This window comes from Carassius gibelio, chromosome A7, assembly GCF_023724105.1.
Source record: "Carassius gibelio isolate Cgi1373 ecotype wild population from Czech Republic chromosome A7, carGib1.2-hapl.c, whole genome shotgun sequence".
NCBI classification, from domain to species: Eukaryota; Metazoa; Chordata; class Actinopteri; order Cypriniformes; family Cyprinidae; genus Carassius; species Carassius gibelio.
In genome coordinates, this window is record NC_068377.1 from 626922 (window position 1) to 644628 (window position 17707).

The 17707-nt window shown below is 40.9% G+C and overlaps 5 protein-coding genes across 5 annotated transcripts; all 5 read left to right on the forward strand.

Moving 5' to 3' along the window:
- The first annotated feature begins 2788 nt into the window (after positions 1-2788).
- On the forward strand, positions 2789-4229 carry LOC128017602 (histone H1-like). The gene has a single exon (XM_052603046.1). It carries the CDS (start codon positions 2861-2863, stop codon positions 3473-3475), a length of 615 nt encoding a protein of 204 aa, XP_052459006.1. The 5' UTR covers positions 2789-2860; the 3' UTR covers positions 3476-4229.
- Positions 4230-4306: 77 nt separating this feature from the next.
- LOC128017643 (histone H2A-like) lies at positions 4307-5625 on the forward strand. The gene has a single exon (XM_052603089.1). The coding sequence runs from the start codon at positions 4363-4365 to the stop codon at positions 4747-4749; it is 387 nt and encodes a 128-aa protein (XP_052459049.1). The 5' UTR covers positions 4307-4362; the 3' UTR covers positions 4750-5625.
- A 156-nt stretch (positions 5626-5781) lies between these two features.
- LOC128017623 (histone H3-like) lies at positions 5782-6732 on the forward strand. The gene has a single exon (XM_052603069.1). The coding sequence runs from the start codon at positions 5914-5916 to the stop codon at positions 6322-6324; it is 411 nt and encodes a 136-aa protein (XP_052459029.1). The 5' UTR covers positions 5782-5913; the 3' UTR covers positions 6325-6732.
- A 342-nt stretch (positions 6733-7074) lies between these two features.
- Positions 7075-7757, forward strand: LOC128017662 (histone H4). Its single transcript, XM_052603108.1, has one exon. It carries the CDS (start codon positions 7126-7128, stop codon positions 7435-7437), a length of 312 nt encoding a protein of 103 aa, XP_052459068.1. The 5' UTR covers positions 7075-7125; the 3' UTR covers positions 7438-7757.
- A 1639-nt stretch (positions 7758-9396) lies between these two features.
- On the forward strand, positions 9397-12049 carry LOC128017651 (histone H2B). Its single transcript, XM_052603095.1, has one exon. It carries the CDS (start codon positions 9550-9552, stop codon positions 9922-9924), a length of 375 nt encoding a protein of 124 aa, XP_052459055.1. The 5' UTR covers positions 9397-9549; the 3' UTR covers positions 9925-12049.
- The last annotated feature ends 5658 nt before the right edge of the window (positions 12050-17707 follow it).

Consider the following 17707-nt stretch of genomic DNA (forward strand, 5'->3'; position numbering starts at 1 on the left):
TATTGTCTAGTGTTTAATAAAATTTAGTACATCAGTCCCATTTTCATCCCTTCATTGGAGATAACCTGGCTAAATAGCTTGAAGGGGAGTGCTGTTTGGGGTTTTCTACTTTAGATATACAAATTGTGAGACTGAGCACGCCCCTAGGGGTCATATATATATATATATATATATATATATATATATATATATATATATATATATATATATATATATATATATATATATATATATATCAAAAAAGGAACATCGGAAATGCTAACTTGTGCAGTGATGTAAAAGGCTACAAATAGCATATTTACGACCAAATTCCACCCCTGATCGCTAAATGACGTCACACGGAAGTGTAAGAGATGCGCTGAACACGAGATGAGAGTGAGGCAGACGGGATTAATAAGAATGGTGATTGCTGATTTAAATGCGGATTCTAGCCAATGGTGAAGCTCCTTTGAATCTGAAGCAGGTGTTTAAAAATCTTTGAAACTCGGGATTTGTTCAGGTTTATTGCTTCACATGAAGATTTCTCTCATGGATTTGAGATGGCGAGCCACCAAAATTGAATTCTAATTTCTGAGCCTGGGAAAAATAAAATGTTGCTGTATCACAAGTTTATCGTTGCACTAGAGACATCAATTTCTTCAGTTAGGAGGACATCTCCTGTTAATCTTGAGTACCTATAGAGTAGTACTACATCCTTCATAACTCCAAAAAGTCTTTAGTTTTATTATATTCATAAGAAAAAGATATCGATTTTTCCCGGAAAAACATGAGCGGCTGGAGGCGTGACGTGTGGGCGGAGCTAAAGAATCACGAGCGCGAGTAGGCTTTTGCGTTGAGAGCGTTTGGAAGCTGTGACATTACCATGAGGGAAAACCCATCATCCGAAACAAACCATGGCTAACAGTCAGATTCAGTGTATATTTATGATCCAGAATCAGATCCTGAGGCTGAAACTGAACGAGAGCAGCAGCAAGGACTCGCTCCGAGCGGGGCTCGAACCCGGGTCTCCGGCATGGGAGGGGACGCACTAACAAGGAGGCAGAGATATTTGAAGCAGTTTTATTCACCACCTGCGGTTCCAACACACGATCGTGACCCTTTTTCGTTGGGATTGCATCATCCTTAAGAAATAAACAATACGCAAATCCGTCGTCAAACTGGGCCTTGTTTGTAAAACAAGCATCTTCGAAATGCAGGGAACAAACACAAACACTTGCACAACTCCGTTGATGCTCTGTAAAAATAAACTCCATCCACTGGTCCCTTAATGCTGTTTCTCTTTTGGTAATCTGTGCAGGGTTGTCTTGCCCTAGCAACCAAAAACACACTCCTTTTGTGACATTTGGCGACGCTCTGGCTCTGATCAGTGAAGTCTGTTGTGCTCTCAGTGCTCTGCTATACGGGAGCGCGCTCTTCCGGCAGAAGTGCCTCAGGACCCATATAAGGAAATTCCGCTCCATCTAACGTCACACAGAGCCATACTCGAAAAAAACTTTCCCAAACTTGTGACAAACCGGAAGGAGTATTTTTGGAACAAAAATACTCCTTCAAACATACAACTTAATTTTTGAAACTTTGTCCATGTTTAGCATGGGAATCCAACTCTTTAACAGTGTAAAAAACTCAGTATGCATGAAATAGCATTTCACCCCCCCCCCCCCCCTTAACGGACTTTCTGGACGATATTCAAGAGACAATTGAGACAAATAATTATAATAAGGGTATTGTTTATTGAATGTGAGTCAGATGTAAATATTGATTTTCCTTTGACCATTGCAGTGTGATAAGAAGTTTCAGTTGGTAAAATTGTGGTTGTACACCATTTTATTTTGTTTAAGGGATTATTTGATTTGTTTAAAGCAGTATAGGAAATTATAACACTAAAAGCAAAATAGAATATGAACATTAAATTCCTAAAAATAAAAGAATAAGATGAGAAAACCAAAACACAACAGAGAATTCATAATTTGTGAAACTTTTTTTAAATTGTTGTTTCAAATTCTGTTCCATTTTATGTATGTGACCGTTCAATTTACAATTTCATTAATTACACTTTAAATATAGTTAAAAATGCAATTGTTGTTGACTTACATCTGAAAAATAAATAATAAAACAGCACACACACACACACACACACACACACATTTATATATATATATATATATATATATATATATATATATATATATATATATATATATATATATATATATATATATATATATATGAATCAACAAAATAAGTATAGAGATGGTAAATTAGTATTCTACATTATATTATAAACGAATTAATGAATAAGAAAGAAAGAAAACATTGGTCTCAGACTGGAGGTCTCCTGATGATTGTGCTTCAAGCTGCCCAAAACAACAGCTGTATCAAACACTGCACACGCGCTTCACTGATGCTCATTTCATTAAATAAATTTCCAAACTGTTTCTGAAACACACGGAGGACGAGTTTAATATTTATTCAACTTTCCACTTAAACGAGGCATTAAATGAACACGCGGCTTTGTTCCGAGGTTGATGCTCGCCTTGAGTTTGATCTGACCGGGGCAAAACGAGCATTTCCTCTCCTCGGATTTTAGTGTCCAAAGAAAGCCAAGAACCTCTGCTTGGTGTTCACTTTGTTTCTAATGTTCCAAACTATTTAAACACTCGAGTTTTTCCCTTAAATGTAAAAGGAGAAAACACAAGCGCGAGCGGCTCGCAGAGGCGCGCAGACACAGAGCGGGTGGGTTGAGTCTGTAAGGTTCTCATGTGTTAAATAAGAGCGCGGCGCTGTTCATCTGCTGCTCATTACTTAATCTAGACAGCGTTTGATTTGTTGAGTTCACTAAATACTCTACACACAGACAGAGATGGCAGAAACCGCCCCAGCTGCAGCCGCCCCGCCGGCCAAAGCGCCCAAGAAGAAGTCCGCCGCCAAAGCCAAGAAAGCAGGTCCAGCCGTCGGTGATCTGATCGTTAAAGCCGTGTCCGCATCCAAGGAGAGGAGCGGCGTGTCTCTCGCTGCTCTGAAGAAAGCTCTCGCCGCCGGCGGCTACGACGTGGAGAAGAAAAACTCCCGCATCAAGCTCGCCATCAAGAGCCTGGTGACTAAAGGCATCCTGCTGCAGGTCAAAGGAACCGGCGCCTCGGGATCCTTCAAGATCAGCAAGAAGGAGACCGAGACCAAGAAGAAGCCGGCGAAGAAAGCGGCTCCTAAAGCCAAGAAGCCCGCGGCCAAGAAACCCGCTGCTGCCAAGAAGCCCAAGAGCGCAGCGGCAAAAAAGCCCGCCGCTAAGAAATCCCCCAAGAAAGCCAAGAAACCCGCTGCCGCCGCCAAGAAGGCCACGAAGAGCCCCAAGAAGGCGAAGAAGCCCGCGGCGCCCAAGAAAGCAGCCAAGAGCCCCAAAAAGACCAAGGCCGCCAAACCCAAGACAGCGAAGCCTAAAGCTGCCAAGCCTAAAAAGGCAGCTCCCAAGAAGAAGTAAAAAACCTGTTTTATTCCCTAACGGCTCTTTTCAGAGCCACCCACAAACTAAAGAAAGAGCAGTTTACTTAGTGGAATTAAGGTTAGGTTGAGAAACTTAACTAATTTGTGCCCCCATTTTACTTGAAAAACAACACAATAAATAAACAACGATGAACACTGAAGTGTTTCATAGATATTCCACGCAGCAGCAAAGATAAAAGAGCTTCTGAGTCGTTCTGTAGAACACAGTCATCACTGATCTTCCACTAAATCAACACTGAACTACAAATACCATCTACTGGATGTTCTGCATAGTACTAAATCATTTTTATTTGCATTCTGACCATGGATTGTCAGCGTTATTACTGCTTCATTGTGTCTTCATAAATCAATGATCAACTCCTTCTCCACATAATAAATAAATGAAAAATCATCGCACCATGTATCAAGAAGCTGAACATCTCTTATATTGTCCAAAGTCAAACCATTAGTTCGTTTGATTAACGTTAGACCCACAGTGTCATCAGAAATATTTTGCCTAACATCTGAATACAAAATACAAAAAAAAAAAAAAGATAACTTAGAAAAATGTATCTGAGTTTAGATCCACTCAATGCTTTATATGTTGACTTTATTTAGAAATGCGACAAAGGTTATCGTTTGATTAACATTCACTAGTTCTTGAATGTTTTCTGTAGTGTTGTTTCTTAAAGCTGCACAATCCGCGCGCCGGCTGTGGAGGCGTGGCTTTGAAGGTCAGTGTTGGAGGGAAGTTCAGTGATTGGTTTGAAATTTAACAGACTCTAAACCAATGAGCGACTCGCAAGCTCTTTTAAAGACAGTTGAGCGAGAATCCTAAATTCATTGTTTCTGCATATCTAACGTAGAACTGACTATCTGTCAACAATGAGCGGAAGAGGCAAAACCGGTGGCAAAGCGAGAGCGAAGGCCAAGACTCGCTCCTCCAGAGCAGGGCTGCAATTCCCCGTCGGCCGTGTTCACAGACTTCTCCGTAAGGGGAATTACGCAGAGCGCGTCGGTGCCGGAGCTCCCGTCTATCTGGCGGCTGTGCTCGAGTATCTGACCGCTGAGATCCTGGAGTTGGCTGGAAACGCCGCGAGAGACAACAAGAAGACCCGAATCATTCCCCGTCACCTGCAGCTGGCGGTGCGCAATGACGAGGAGCTCAACAAACTCCTGGGGCGAGTGACCATCGCTCAGGGCGGCGTGCTGCCCAACATCCAGGCCGTGCTGCTGCCCAAGAAGACCGAGAAACCCGCCAAAGCCAAGTAAACCGAGTCCGCTCTGTTTCTCAAACACAAAGGCTCTTTTAAGAGCCACCCATTTTATCAATAGAAGAACGTTTTTCTGACATACGATTCGGTTCATAGAGACGATCGGTCAATAAACATATGCAAGTAGATTTGCACCACATCAACTAAACTAGACAATTGTACTTTAAGTACAACTAATTAAAAACGTAAACACTTCAGACAGACAAACCAGTCTTTATTTGGTAAGAGTAAGCAAAAACTATTTGCTGTGGTCACATGAATACATAAAAGAAAAGATAGAAAAAATTGAAATAAAAAAAAAAAATATACACTTAAGACCAGTAAGCTAGTTTTGCACATGCAACTGTAGAAAGTATGTTGTGAGGGAACAATTAAAATAATCCATTATATTCTTATTTACACCATATATTAACTGATATATTGCTCCCATATTATGAAATGCTATGTTCACATGTGAGGCCTGCTGGGTCTGAGTACAAGGAAATATCACCATGACCTGCTTTATGAGGAATATTATGTGAGTAATGAGACCCATCAAGTGTTTATCACACATGAGGTATAATATGGTGTTCGAGACATGGGAAGAGTGTAACAGTAGAGATGTGTGCTCACTTGTTTTTGTCACTCACAGCGGAGATAACTGCTGTATTGTCTGACCTTCTTGCAAGAAAACAAAATATACATAAAATACTGTATTTGATCATGTTTTTGATTTAAGAAGAACAATTATATTACAATATATTTACTATTGCCTTTCTCTTTGATTATTCTCTCTCTTTCTAGCTTGAACTTATTTGAACAATCCCTACAACTTGGTGCTCCAAGCACTTGCCGTGTCTGTTTGCCTCTTTAAGAAGAATCGCTTTATGTATCCCCCAACTGTTAAATCTTTTGATAAAAGCGTTTACAAAATGACTAAATGTTGTGTGTAGTATTTGATTTATCCATAAAGTAAACGGAACAAAGCATTTTGAGCGGGAAACACAAACAGTTCGCCGTTTGAAAACAGGATATGCGCAGTCATTGACTAGCAGTCGTGTGCAGGCGTCACACATCAGCCAATCACAAGCATCTGCAACCTGACGCCATCCTGAGATGCTTTAAAAGCAGCTGTGTTGCACACACGGTCACACTCGTATTCTACAGTGAATAAACTGCAGCGATGGCAAGAACCAAGCAGACCGCTCGTAAATCCACCGGTGGCAAAGCCCCGAGGAAGCAGCTCGCTACTAAAGCCGCCCGGAAGAGCGCCCCAGCCACCGGCGGCGTCAAGAAGCCCCACCGTTACAGGCCCGGGACCGTGGCTCTCCGAGAGATCCGCCGCTATCAGAAGTCCACCGAGCTGCTTATCCGCAAACTGCCTTTCCAGCGTCTGGTGCGAGAGATCGCTCAGGATTTCAAGACGGACCTGCGCTTCCAGAGCTCCGCTGTCATGGCCCTGCAGGAGTCCAGCGAGGCTTACCTGGTCGGTCTGTTCGAGGACACCAACCTGTGCGCCATCCACGCCAAGAGAGTCACCATCATGCCCAAAGACATCCAGCTGGCCCGCCGCATCCGCGGAGAGCGCGCTTAAACCCGCCGCTGACAAACACCCCAAAGGCTCTTTTAAGAGCCACCCACATCACTCTCAAATGAGACCGTTTCCACCAGAACTGGTTCTAAATCAATATAACAATAGTTAAATTTTGTATTAACTTGTTTTCTTCCTGCGCATTATTAATCTCTATTTGAAATAACCTTAAGGAATTATACACGCATTGACATATCGTGGTGGTAATTGTGATTATTTCAAGAGATTAGTTGACTTTTCAGTTCGTTCGCCAAAATGATTCGTTCAGTGACCAATGTCTTGGTAAAATGACGACGACCTATAACGTCCATGTGCAATGAAAGCCTTATGTAAGTTAAGATACAATTCCATATACTTTCTAAGCTTATGTGTAATAAAGCCGTGTAATTATGTATAAGGTTAATATTAAGGTATAATAAATTGTCAAGTTTAATGTGCGTCAAAAGTGTCTGTTGCAATGTTTAAGGTGAAAATACAAGTAATTTGGTTATAGTAAATGATTACTTTAAATGGAGATCCACTGATTTATTGCCTGATAGGACATGGGTAGTTCCTGCCGCTCAATGATAATTTAGTCCGATTAAAAGCGTCTCCCAATCATGTCTGTAAATATTATGCAGATAAGATAAGGTCCAGGGTTTGGATTAAACCTCATTATTTCCTGCTCTAATTAATGAAGAGGGAACCGTCATGTGACGCGCGCTGGTTTCAGTCAGGTCCTGTAAGCAGATGTAAAAGGCCTCTCTGCAGCAGTTGTGTTTTATTCGTTTTCGTCGCTCGACTGAAACAAGCAAGAACTTCATCATGTCTGGAAGAGGCAAAGGCGGTAAAGGACTCGGAAAAGGAGGCGCCAAGCGTCACCGTAAAGTGCTTCGCGATAACATCCAGGGAATCACCAAACCCGCCATTCGTCGTCTAGCTCGCCGCGGCGGAGTCAAGCGCATCTCCGGTCTGATCTACGAAGAGACCCGCGGTGTGTTGAAGGTGTTCCTGGAGAACGTGATCCGCGACGCCGTCACCTACACCGAGCACGCCAAGAGAAAGACCGTCACCGCCATGGACGTTGTGTACGCGCTCAAACGACAGGGACGCACCTTGTACGGCTTCGGAGGATAAACCGCTTCAGATCCGAGAACAAACCCAACGGCTCTTTTAAGAGCCACCCACACTCTCACTTAAAGAGTTTAATTTACAGTTTTACAATGTTAAATTCAATTCCAATAATGAAAATGTTGAGGGTTTATGGACAAACTCGTTTTTGTCAAGTTTGATGCAAGGCTGTGTAAAACACCGAAAATAAAAACATTTTCATGTTTAACTTATTCATCTTATATTTTATTTGTAACTGTTTCTGTTATGTTTTCATCGTTTTTTCTGTGGAAGCTTCTGTCACCAAAATACATTTATTTTGTGAATAAACATACCGAGTAAAAATATATTTTTCTGACTTTCATTGTTTTTCGTGTGTGTATATACATTGCTTTTCAATTTAGTTTCCGATTTAAATCGATTAATGAAGTAAAAAGAAAATATAGTAACATGACATTGTGACTTCAGATTGAGAAGTGATTTTGGCAGAACAGAGAATAAAACTTTAATCTAAATGTCTTATTTCTTCCAAATTCAGTGGATGGGTTCATTATAGGTTTTAAACTGATATTGATCCTGTGTGATATTTCAGATTCGTTTAATTGTATAGAGCTCGGGCGTAGACGTCATGGAATGGTGCATTGTGGGTAACGGCGGCCATTTTAGAGGTATCGCAAAGCAGGTTTGTAATAAGATAATAGCCAGTATCCAGAAAAAGTTATAGAACGTGACAAAAAAAGTTGCCTATACCTATACGGACAAACTTAATAATGAAGCCAAACAACGCTACTTAAAAAAAAAAAGAGGTTGTAGGCGGAATCGATCCCTATGAACACATGAAAGTTTACCAAGCCTCAGTTTCCCTGATAATTTCTCCTACCGGGTCTGTGGAGTGAGCGCTTACACCTCCGATCAATTTAAAAATGTCACTTTCACTTTTCAAAAAGTCACTGGAGGCTCACCTGCAGATCATAAATGGATCTGCAAATTAAACGTGGAGAAAACAATCTTTTTCACTAAGGAAATGTTAACATTAACCAAGCATCAGTGGTGACACACACACACACACACACACACTTATCAGATTCTGCGAGCTATGAAGCTTGTCTATGCGGGTTTGTTACACTTCAGGAGTAATTACTCACCTATCATACTTGCAAAAATCCACTGTTTTCCTCCGGTAGTTCTGTAATCCGGTATAATATTGACGAACATTCACCTCAGACACAACCCACCATTCACCAAAACAAGACGCTTAACTTCCTATTTTGAAGTTCGTTCCAGTTTTTTATTTTTTTTTAAACAAGTTGTTCAAATTTGTTAAATACAGTCAGCACAAAAATATCAAAAAGCAAATTAAGTTCAGGATTGGGTCAAAAGAAAATGTTTAAACAAAAAATACAGACACTAAACTGACTCCCTTACTGGCCAAAAACTAGAGAAAACGTAATGTGTTTGTGTCTGAGTTTGTGTGTGTGTATGTGCGAGAGAGAGAGAGAGACCATACACAACATGTCTCACCATAACTATGTATTATAATATTATCGAAGGTGATGGTTTCCCTCCGTACAGTGGTGACCCAAGCCATCTGACGCCTCTTGGTGATTTCAGACACCTTGTGTTTTTTTTCCAAGTAGGAAAATGTTGAAAACTAATATGATTCACGAGGCGTTTGCCCTGTCGATCATGAAACCGATTACAGCAGGTCACAATACAGCAATACTGAACCATTTTCCAAAAAATAATCAAAATTAATGACCAAATGACCAACGTTACCTAATGCCTACTATACAGTACATCTACTTCTGTACCGCGATTCCCACAATGCATTGCGACGTGACGCAACGATCCCGACCTCTATTGAGAACAAAACGATCAAAAAGAGCGGGAACTGAAACCGAGTCGGTCAAAGAAGGAGCGGTGGGCGGGGTTATAATCTAGCAGCATGTGATTGGTCCTCGTTCTAGCCGTTATTCTTCGAGTTGTCCAATTAAACACGAGTTCCTTGGTTTGACCAATGAAAACAAGCCATCAGACGCTTCCCTGTCTCTCTGATAATTAGCATAGACCAGTCAATAAATCCCTCTGTCTCGCTCTTTCTCATCATTGTCTCGTGAGGTTTTGATCTCCAGCAGCATCATGCCTGAACCAGCGAAGTCTGCGCCGAAGAAAGGCTCCAAGAAGGCCGTCACTAAGACCGCCGCGAAAGGCGGAAAGAAGCGCAGGAAGTCCAGGAAGGAGAGTTACGCCATCTACGTGTACAAAGTGCTGAAGCAGGTTCATCCTGACACCGGGATCTCTTCGAAGGCGATGGGCATCATGAACTCTTTCGTCAACGACATCTTTGAGCGCATCGCCGGTGAGTCGTCTCGTCTCGCTCACTACAACAAGCGCTCCACTATCACTTCCCGAGAGATCCAGACCGCCGTGCGTCTGCTGCTGCCCGGGGAGCTGGCCAAACACGCCGTGTCTGAGGGCACCAAGGCCGTCACCAAGTACACCAGCTCCAAGTAGAGCTCCGCTGCAGCTCCACACACAAAGGCTCTTTTAAGAGCCGCCATATTCTCGGTTAAAGAGTCTTAATCTGTTGAGAATCTTGATTAATATATCTCTTGGTTTGTGCTCTGTGGGTTTGATATTAGTGATGGAAAACTAGATCTTGTTCTTTCCGCGAACCGTTACTTTCGGACAATTCGACTTAATAAAACGGTTCACCGGTTCTTTTACGCTCGACGTGATGTAATCGCGTCAAGTCTATCAAATATATAAAATCAGTAATTATAGCTTAGTTAAAAATTTCAGAATCATGAAAAGTCTACAATTAAGTTTTGCAAACAACGCACCCAAATACAGTAACCGCAATAATGTGCATAAGAAGACTTTAGTCTTGAATATATGAAATAAATTAGGAAAACCATGATCCACTAGATTACACTCATCTATTCCGACGTATTTGTTATTAAATTAATTCACCTTACGCCAGATTGCCCTTGATTCATACTTCGGTTTACCTGGGCTCCAATATTAGCACAGAATCAGTTCGGTTCAGACGCTGTCAGCCTCATCTTCAGAAACACAGACACAGCCAATGATAACATCAGACTGATGGCTGTCAAAGCCAAACTGGGTCTCCTCGATGTGAGTAAGTTATGTGAGAAACACTTGAGTTGAGATATGTAGACTAACTAACGTTAGCTAGCTATGATTTCAGTACTTGCGATGGTCCGCCGATTACAACAGGAAAATGCTGCACAGTGCTGGCATCTTAGCTTACTGCTACACAACGAAACTGGGAGTACGACCGGTTCAAGATGGCGGCCGCAAATCTCATCGCCCAGCGGCCAATAGGGCGTCTACCTATTGAGAATGAGAAGTTGTCGTCATAGCACAAAGCCCCTCCCTCGATATCACGGTCTCCGCCATGTTGGCATCAGAATGAGCTTTATTGCCAGGTATGTTTACGCATACGAGGAATTTGTTTTCGTGACAGAAGCTCCGCAGTAAAACAGAATGACAGCGACAGCGAAGGATACCGGCGGCGAAACAGGATTGTTTAAATGTGTTGTTAAGAGGAGGTTCTCGCAGTTCTGCACTGTTTTACCATGCCTGGAAGTTACTGCTGAGTTAAAAACTGCTCCAGTACCTCTCACGATACATATGGAAAACATAGGAACAATGAAATACAGTTTTTTACACCAAGCGCAAAACAGCGGTATTTGGAGAAGCTCTCAAGCGGCACAGAGACTTGGACCATTTACCTCCACGCACACATATGGACATTGGGAATTATATTGTTTTTGGTTTAAGTTACTACACAATGCAGGAGTTTAAAAGCCACAAGTCTTTGGAAAGTTACGAGGCTTTCTGCTGCAGCTGTGCGTCTCTTCAGACGACATCTTCATGTTCAGTTGTATTTCTTCAACAATCATATCTTGCTGTTAAATTTCCACTTATCAAGCTGTTTAACACTGAAGGGGGGGGTGGAGAGTCCATTTAATGCTATGGTCCTGTAGTTACTGTAGTTACACACACACATACACACACACAGAGAGAGAGAGACACACACACAGAGAGAGAGACAGAGCGAGAGAGAGACAACCTAAACTAAATTCAAGTAATAATCATATAAATAAAGAGCATCTTAAGGTTTTTATTTGTATTTTTTTATTAAATAATGTTAATGAAAGGTGATGGTTAGGGTTAGCAATCTACGGTTAATACTTTACTTTGGTTAACAATCAATACTTAGTTCAGATTGATTGTCTTTATGTAGGTTTTTTATTTTATTTTATTGTATTTTTTTTTTTTTTTTTTTTTTTGGCTAGTGATTTAGTGTTTCGTCTAAATCACAAATTGCATCATGACGTTATTGTAGATGTCATATAGATACTTAATCAAACAGATCATCTCAGAAGCCTTGTCAATATTAAAAACAAACGGAAGTGCAGTAGTTTACAGGTTAGAGTCGCCCTCTGCCGCCAGCTGAGCCTCATTACAACTCAGAGGTGTTTCTAGACGTTATACAAACAAGGCCTTTCCGAATAACAACACTTAAATTAAAATGAACTGAATGGGTGCCGTCAGGATGTCCAAAATAATAAAGAGCTGATAAAACATCACAATAATCCACAGCACTCCAGTACAGTGGCGGCTCAAGACAATTTTGATTGGGGGGGCAATGGGGGGTCCTGGTCTTTTCAAGGGGGGTCTCATGAAAACCAACAAAAAATACAGTGGACATGGCTAATAACTGCTTATTACTGCTACTCAACAACAAAAACACCTTTGCAATGTAAACAAATGACAGGCTACATTTGTTATTCATATCCTTCACACTGCACTTTCATGTCAGGTATATTATGCATTTTTATTGACATTGATATTTTTACATTTATTTCCAGATAGATATTATTGAGTTTACAGGCTAAAGTGGTCTTGCTGTTGTAAACACTGTTGCTTTTGTAGAAAAAATATTTGCATCACATTTAAAATATAATTATATTTTAATTCATTTCTGAATTGTTTTTATTTTTATAATGATAATTCAGAGAATGAGAAAATCTGAATAAGCCTTACCAGTGTTGTGATAATTATTTTTACGTGTTAAAAATAATTAAGTACTGTAATATAATAAAAGTTTATTCAAATAACATAAAACAGACCAGACCCTTGATGCCTGTGAAACTTTTCTCCCTCAAACAGCACGCTAGTGTTACTTCTACACTACAGGCTACACACAGCAATATAAACAACGTATCTGCATGTTCTCACATCACATCGTTCTTGTAAAATAATAATAATTAAATAAACATCAAAATCACTTCGCTGAGAATGAAACACCACTTACCAGCTGCCACGATGTTGAAATATCCTCTATCAATTAAAAAATGCGCGTGCAGCGTGAGGAATCTTCCAGGATGGATGAGGTCGTAGTCAGGTGAACGGTCATCATGTTGGTCATTTTATTTACGGCTAAATTATTATTAATAAATTGTACTAATATTATGATTGGGCGTGGGCAGGCATTCACAAATGTTTATGTTATTACAAAAAAAATTCGAGGAAATTTTGCTTTTGACAAAAGGGCACTTAAGGGGCAAAGGAGCAGGTGCTCAAGTGAACCGGTTCTTTCGGACAATTCGATCAAATAAACCAGCTGAAAAAAAAATGGTTCACCGGTTCTTTTGCGCTCGATGTAATGCCGTCATTGGCGATGATTGCCCTTCATTCAAGCCTTTGGTTTACCCGCGCTTATAACATTAGCACAGAATCAATTCAGAATCAATCACCAAAAGAATCAGTTCGGTTCAGATGCGCTCTGTGTCAGTCTGCTTCACGCTGAATCACGCATGCGCAGTTATCATCAGCTCATCGGTTCTCGAATCGGACGCGTCCGACAGAAACGGTTCTCGGTTCAGTGTATGAATAAATGTCGAAATAATTATTATTTATTATTGTTCTGCGTAGTTTGAAGAGAAACATTTTTGGATCTTTATCCCGCATATATATATATGTTTTAATCAGGAAGAGGCTGGGGGCTCAAATGGGGGGTCAAGGCATTTTTTGGCAGGGTCTTGAGACCCCCCAAGACCCCCCCTGGCGCCGCCGGTGCTCCAGTACATCAGTGAACATCTTCGAGTGATTGCAGCTGCAGCTTTAATGTGATAATCCTGACTGCTTCACATGTCTCAGATATTATTTCCTGACATCTGTGGAAGTGTTTGAGCTCTGGGAGGGTTCAGGGGCTTCTGGTCTCTAGATGAGCAGCTGTGGACATTTACACACAGACCACTGATGACCACAGCCAGGATTACAACTCTTCTCCAGAATTATTTGGTCAGACCCTCATTTTAGCACAGAACTGAACTGACAATTATTAATAATAAAAAGTAAATTCTCAGCGCACTCACATAAGCACAATTAAGATAGATAAAATTGGCATGATAAACACAATACAGAGAGTATTGCAAACAATTTTACAAACCTAAAGACAATTTAAAAAGTGTCCAAGACATATAGTAAACCCATACAATACATAAGCAATCACAACAATCACCTTTCACCCAAATGCTTCCTTAAAATAATATGTTTTAAGAAAGATATAGAGGGAAAAAAAGTCCATTTAGTGCCTGGAAGGTCAACATAAGAATCATTAAATCAACACGATATCAGACAGGTAGCCAATGTAAGGTCTCTAAAATAGTTTTTATATGATCTCTATGTCTCTAGTCAGAATACATGCACCCACTGACGTTTGTTCACAATAAATGTTGATGCTCCTGCTAATAAAGGCATTGCTAGTTCTAGAGAAAACCAGAGTATTGATTATTTTTGCAGCTACAGAAAAAGGCAGCATGGACCGTAATCTGGATATATTTCTGAGATGAAAATAAGAAACATTAACAGTATTATTATAAGGCTATGGATTTCACTCTGCGTAACTGGTGAGGCGAACCGATAAGCAACACTTCTGTCTTATCACTATTTAGACAGAGAAAATTAAAAGACATCCATTTTTTTTTATCTGTGATACAGCTGTGAAACAGCCACATTTACATCAGAGTAATGTGAATATATATCTGGGTGTCATCAGCATAAAAATGAAAATCAAGACTAAGAGACCTCAAAAGTTGGCCAAGAGGAAAAATACGAAGACTAAAAAGTAAAGTAACTAAAATTGCATCAATCCATTCATGAGCATGTTTCAGTGGATGCTTGCTTTGGTCGCGGTGAGTTTTCTTTGAGGCACTTGAACTAAATGTCCACAAGCATCATCTGATTCTGCTTCTGCAGCTGCGTGGTGTGTCTGTAGGGGGCAGTGATGGACCTCGCTTCTCAATCACACAACACTGCACAAGACAGTGTTTCCTGGCCTCTCATAATCTGTTAAAGAGCACAGAAAGGATGGGACGAGAAAAACTAGACGAGTGGAGGAGTGCTGCAGTGAAGAGAGAGAAGAACTAAAGCATGATAATATATTTTAGCTGGTATTTCAGTTTTTCCATTCACTAATGTGAAGCTGTTGTTAATTTTTGGGTATCACTGCTATAAATTCATCATCATATGCAAAAGTAAAAATGTAAGCCTATGAGTAACAAAGTTATTTCAGTCTCCAATACATGAGATTTACATCCATGTGTTCACTGAAAAAGACCAACAGTGAAAACATCTCGGGTTACGAATGTAACCATGGTTCACTGTGTAGGGAACGAGACGCTTCATCCTCTAGGGGGCACTATGGGGAACACCTCGTCGTGACCCGTGTCTGAAGCATACATTAAAAAACACTAACATGTTGGCCGGCTAGAGCATCGGACATCACTACCAGCGCGACTACAAACAAGCACCAGGAAAACACGTCATTCACTTCTTCATCTGAAGCTTGCATCCGAAGCATGGCAAGGAGCTAGAGGATGCAGTGTCTCGTTCCCTACTTAGGAAACTATGGTTAATATCGTAACCTGAGACATTCCCTTTCAAGGGAACTTTGAACTGCGTCCTCTAGGGGGCGCTATGGGGAACAGTATACCCACGCCACCATGCTGAGGGGAGTGCAGGCCAGGATCATGGTGAACACTAAGTACCAACTCTACTATTTCCATGGGAGTTGCCCCGGGACGTTTAGACGGCTGTCTGTGATAGTACCCCTTACGGCCAAAGGCCTAAACTACATACCAAACTTAAGCCGAAAGCTTGGAATGAGGAAAGATTCCTTTAAAGGGATACGGCTAAGAACCTAGCATGTTATACCAAGTCTTGGGGCTACCGCTAGCTTACGCATAAGCTCACTGAAGGAGCTGTCTCGACAGTTCTCTAGTACCAACACCCTGTTTAGATACTGTAGGTATCCGAGGATACAGTGGTGGAGTGACGTCCAGGATGAATGGGGCTTTAACCGACTCAAGAAAGGGCACGAAGCAACCGCACTTAGTCCTCAACATATAGGATTTTAGAAAAACCGCAGAATACTAGCGTGCAAACTTACCACAGTGTGGATTTCAGAAAGTGGGCAAAGACTTCACGTGCACACTTACCATAGCATGGGTTTTCAAATACTGTTCTAAGGAGGGTCTCTCGTGTCACTCCGATAGAGCAGCTCATAGATGTAATAGTGTATCTCAAAACAGTATGATTGAGAGACATCAACTCGATCGATGGAAACAATACTGAAGCGCTCTGGTGAAAAGAAAAACAAAACAACAAAAAAACAGAGAACTCACACACACACACACGCAGGGGCGGAGTGTCAATCGGGACGATCTGCACTTTTCCCGGTCGGCCGGTTAGGGTTAGGGTTAGGGTTAGGGTTTGATGAATTTTCATGATCGGCCCATTATACATTATTCAGAACGGCTGTGAGACTGGCCGGAGCGGGAGCGGGAGCGCTGTATTTTTCAGTCATAGTTACCCCCCTGCACACACATCTCATCTCCCCCGTCTTATTCTTCATACAGAACTTTCATGGTCACAAAAAAAAAAAAAAAAAAAAACAGTATTTAATTCATTTGTTTGTTCTTAAATTAACATAGAATGGAGTAAAACCTCCTGGGAATGGGGAATACGTTTATCCAATGAACCGATTGCAGGTCAAGTCTGTTTACAGAAATGTAGGGAGATAATGAGCGCCCCTGCCCCCACTAATGGCATGACCCAAAAATGGCCGCCTAAAGCCGCCAGTGAACTAGCACAAGCTAGTAAATGTTGGAAGCCCAATAATAATGACTAATTTAATTAGTGGTAGGTAGACAGTGGTGTGTGTATTATATATATTCATACTATAATGACGTGTAATTTTTATGGGACTATGGGTAAATGTTTAAATATTAAAATAAATAGTTACATTATTTTGTATGTTTTGCCCACACAAGGTGCACAATGAGTGGTTAAAGACTCCATGTGTTTCAGAGAGGACAGCTGTCTATACCCTCGTCGAACCGCGTCATAGCTCATTATTACCATAAAGTTGATCCACTTTAAACTCTCGGATTGACGCTCTGGTCACTCAAAACGAGTCAGTTTCTGAGAGAATCCAGCTTCCATTGAAAATGAATGACTTCCGGTAACTTTGGAAGCTCAAGTCAGCGGCGGTGTGAACTCCTCTCACGTGGCGTTGTCAAGGAAGCAATTTCACTGGATCTAAACAAATCAGTCTGACCATAGACCATGTGACCAGCAGCGGTGACTTTCCTAATATATTTAAAATAATTTTGCAATGACGTTAGCAGTATATATTTTGTAGGAATTTTTTTTTTTTTTTTTACCACCGAGGGCTGGTGGTTTTTGGTAGCCCCTGAACACACACACACACACACACACACATACACACAGCTGGCTGAGCGACTTTGATTCATGACCCAAATGTGTTTGTAATCAGCAATCTTGTTTGAGCTTGTGGTTTTCTTCAGCAGTAAATGCAGATTCTGCAGCTCTTTGTTTATATGTGAATAAAAGCCTAAATGCCTCTCATCAAAGCCATTGTGTCTCCTCAGAAGACTTGATTAAATAGTTTGCTTCATATGAATTGCTTTGATGGTTCAAATAGTTCATAAAGCCACTGCAAAGGTTTTGGGTGAGTGAACTTTCAAAGGAGGGACAGAACTCATTCAGATATCTTTATTTGTGTTCTGAAGACGAACAGAGAGTTTATAACAGCATGAAGGTGAGCAATTATTATTATTATTATTATTATTATTATTATTATTATTATTTTTTGTTCCTGAACTAACCCAACATTTGTCAATCACACGAGAGTCTGGAGATGGATGGATGTACCGATGACTGATGGACAGACAAACCT